Source organism: Aulonocara stuartgranti, assembly GCF_965226115.1.
Source record: "Aulonocara stuartgranti genome assembly, chromosome: 1".
NCBI lineage: Eukaryota > Metazoa > Chordata > Actinopteri > Cichliformes > Cichlidae > Aulonocara > Aulonocara stuartgranti.
The window spans coordinates 32,726,856-32,730,326 of NC_138939.1; the positions used below are offsets into that span (position 1 = coordinate 32,726,856).

Sequence of the window (3,471 nt, forward strand, 5' to 3'; positions counted from 1 at the left end):
CCCAACAATTATATGACCCCCTATGAGCAAGCACTTTGGCGACAGTGGGAAGGAAAAACTCCCTTTTAACAGGAAGAAACCTCCGGCAGAACCAGGCTCAGAGAGGGGCGGCCATCTGCTGCGACCGGTTGGGGTGAGAGAAGGAAGCTGTGGAAGAGAGAGAGGTTACAGTTTTTCTCAGTCGCTTTGGTGCATTTCTCACAACAGAATTGAACTCTCCACCACTACTAAGGCACTTCTCAAAACAATTAGTGCAAACTGCAAAACATGGTGGATAACTTGCAAAAGTGAGTCACTCCATCAAAAAGAAAAGTCAGGTGTCCAAAATAAGTTGTCAATGCATCAACAACAAATCCCTTGAGCAAAACAGACAATACATTCATCAAAAGCAAGTACTGATACCAAACAAAGTGTCAGGGCTGTCACAATTACAAGTCATTAGACCAGCACCTTTGGTCACAAAATCACATGGTCTGAACATGTTCCCATTGTGACGGATGTCTTTGTAGGTGCTTCCCAATGACATGTCAAGTCCGGACCGCATGCATGGCATGTTGAAAACCATAAATTGTAAAGGACAATCAAGACACTCCATATGCACTCTTGATAATATTTAATTGAAACTGTTCACAGCATTGTGCAAACTGGGGAAATACAGTAAATCAAACATTTTACAGCAAACAAACTCACCTAGACAGTAAACCTCACTGCAGTAGTTACGACTCAAAAAAAACAAACTGAAAAACAGACACTGCTGCATATCAATCATTGATATCTAGACGCTCCCGTCTGTCTGCCCACATATTTGCATCAACATCACAGCGTATGTCAGCTCTATCGATGCATCGGGGAAAGTATCTTCTGGAGTGTCGAATCCACCCTCTGCAGGACTCTGCTGTGATGTCATCACAAGCTGCATCCATAGCTGCTAGCAGGGTCATTTGGGTATGTGGATGCCTGTCATATACCTTCCACCTCCAGGAAGAGAAAAACTCCTCAATTGGATTCAGGAATGGACTGTAAGGAGGAAGAAACTCCATAAGCATCCTGTCGTGTGCTGCAAACCACTGCCTGACTACAGCAGAGTGATGGAAGCTTACATTATCCCAAACCACTACATACATTGTCCGATTGTCACCAGGATCATCCCTTCCATTTTGTGGGATCAGGTCCCTATGAAGAGCATCCAGAAAAGCCAACAGGTGTTGTGAATTGTATGCACCAATACGAGGAATATGGGTGTGAACACCATTCTCTGAGATTGCGGCACACATTGTAATATTCCCTCCTCGTTGGCCTGGGACATCAATGGTGGCTCTTTCTCCAATGTGATTCCGTCCACGCCGTCTGCCTTTTGCGAGATTGAATCCCGCTTCGTCAAGATATACAAACATGTGCAGGGGTTCCCTGGCCTCCAACTCCAGGATATGCTTTACAAAGGATGAGAATCAGACAGGTCTGTAATGGTGCATTTGGCAGAACAGATTGTACAGTTGGAATTGTACATAGGATTACAGTAACATGCATAAATGTAGGTTGAGTACATGGCCTAAACTGTTACAGTGAACAGAGGTACATATGCGAACATGTGTTACCTGTACATACTGGTGACGGAGCTCCTTCACTCGATCACTGTTCCGTTCAAATGGCACTCTGTACAATTGCTTCATGGACATTTCATTCCGTCTGAGGACTCTGTCTATGGTGGAAATTGATATTGACTGAATATTTCCGAAGATGGTGTCATCGTTTACGACAGTTCTTTGTATTTCTCTCAGTCTCAAAGCGTTGTTTGCAGCCACCATTGCACAAATTCTTTCCTCTTGCTGCGGAGTCATAAGTGGACCTCTTCCACCTCCTCTAGGTTGTCTGGCAGTCCTTTTTGAGATGCAGATGGGAAAACACACACATGTAAGCGCAAACATGCTTACAGTGATTGTCACAGGACTATCATTCAAAACTCCTTTCTTTACAGCATTACTGTATTGTACCACAGCACACTATGCCACACCTGGGCCAAGTCTGCGCTTCAGTTACAGTACGTCTATGTGTAAGGATCTGTAAGGTCATGTCCTAATGCAAGTCTCCTGTATGACTATGAAAGTGCAGAGCAAATTAGTTTGTGCTGCATACTGTAACTAGATTACGGTGTGCTCACCTGTTTTCCCGACGAAATGTCTGGATGATAGAACTTACAGTAGTTCTCCCAACATTTGGCTGCACCCTTCGACCAGCCTCGGCCATTGTGAGGCCATGGTTTATCACATGATCCACAAGTGTTGCCCTGATTTCGTCAGGAACGTGTCTATGTGGTTGGCCTCTTCTCACCCGGTTTTGTCCTCGTCCTCCACCGATCCTCACTCCTCTTCCACGAGGCTGACGTTCCATGTTCTGCTGTTTTGTAGATTCAGTATGCACCTCATGCCAATCCTGTCTGTTGGTTTACATTGCAGTATATATGTACTTGTGGAGTGGGGGATGCTGTGCCGCGGTTCACCTGTGACTGGGTAGGAGAGGCTTTTCATTGGTTGCAAGTAGGAGTGACACACACCAATTTTCATTAGTGTGAGATAAGGTTCACCTGAGACATGTAGTTTATGGAGATTTTCATGGGAACTCCTCCAAAATAGGGTTTTCAAAATGGGTGTATGAATCGTTTGACAAGCTGTTCAGCAATTTTGAGTGCACTGACACAAGCAATGCAATGAAGACTATTAGTTGTAAGGACAATGACTATTCAGCCGGTACAAGTATGAATAATTGTGACATTCATGATGAAAGAAAGGAGATAGTGATGAATAGGAAGTCAAACGTGACCATTCTTTAGATATTTGTACTCACTCAACTGCTTCATGTCCAAAGGCATTTGCCTTTGGACGCAGTGAACGTGAAACCGCCACAGGGTTGTGCCAAAACGACTACATGTTGTGGTGGTTGAACTAACTGTTGTGCAATGTTTAATTCTGTTGTGAGAAATGCACCAACGCGACTGAGAAAAACTGTAATAACAGATATGATTCAATGCAGAGAGGTCTATTAATACATACGGAGTGAGAAAGGTGACTACTATTTGTGTCCAAGCTTGTCTAATTTATATGAATCATTGGCACATTGAGACATTTTATATTTTGCTATCCTCATCTTTGTTTGGGGCGGATGACAATAAGCTTGATGTTTACTGCATTTAATATGTGTATAAGAAATGTCTGTCTGCTTCTTCACTTCTACGAGTGGGATTCACTATTTCGTGTTTTCCTTTTCTTTGTACAAATACTTTAAGCCAGATTAGCTAATAAAAAAAACTACTATTCAGGATGGGTTGGTTACATTATGCAAATACAAGCTTATGTGAAAAGTGTTTTGAGACTCTGCACTACAGCAGACTGTTTCCAGTGTCTTACACTTTAGTTTACTGGGAATTGTGGCTGTTGCTTGAAACTGTGATGTAGCATTGTGGAATTATTTAGGTGT

At 43.0% G+C, this 3,471-nt stretch overlaps 1 protein-coding gene across 2 annotated transcripts; it reads right to left on the minus strand.

Moving 5' to 3' along the window:
• Positions 1-257: 257 nt before the first annotated feature.
• On the minus strand, positions 258-2,938 carry LOC309712515 (uncharacterized protein). 2 transcript variants are annotated; one of them, XM_082543342.1, is made up of 4 exons: positions 2,159-2,938; positions 1,596-1,878; positions 1,123-1,430; positions 258-1,017 (listed from the first exon to the last, which is right to left on the minus strand). In XM_082543342.1, the coding sequence occupies exons 1-4, from the start codon at positions 2,386-2,388 to the stop codon at positions 762-764; spliced, it is 1,077 nt and encodes a 358-aa protein (XP_082399468.1). In that variant the 5' UTR covers positions 2,389-2,938; the 3' UTR covers positions 258-761. The 2 variants fall into 2 exon arrangements, with proteins under 2 accessions (XP_082399468.1, XP_082399467.1); XM_082543341.1 differs by having other exon boundaries at positions 258-1,430.
• Between the last annotated feature and the right edge of the window lie 533 nt (positions 2,939-3,471).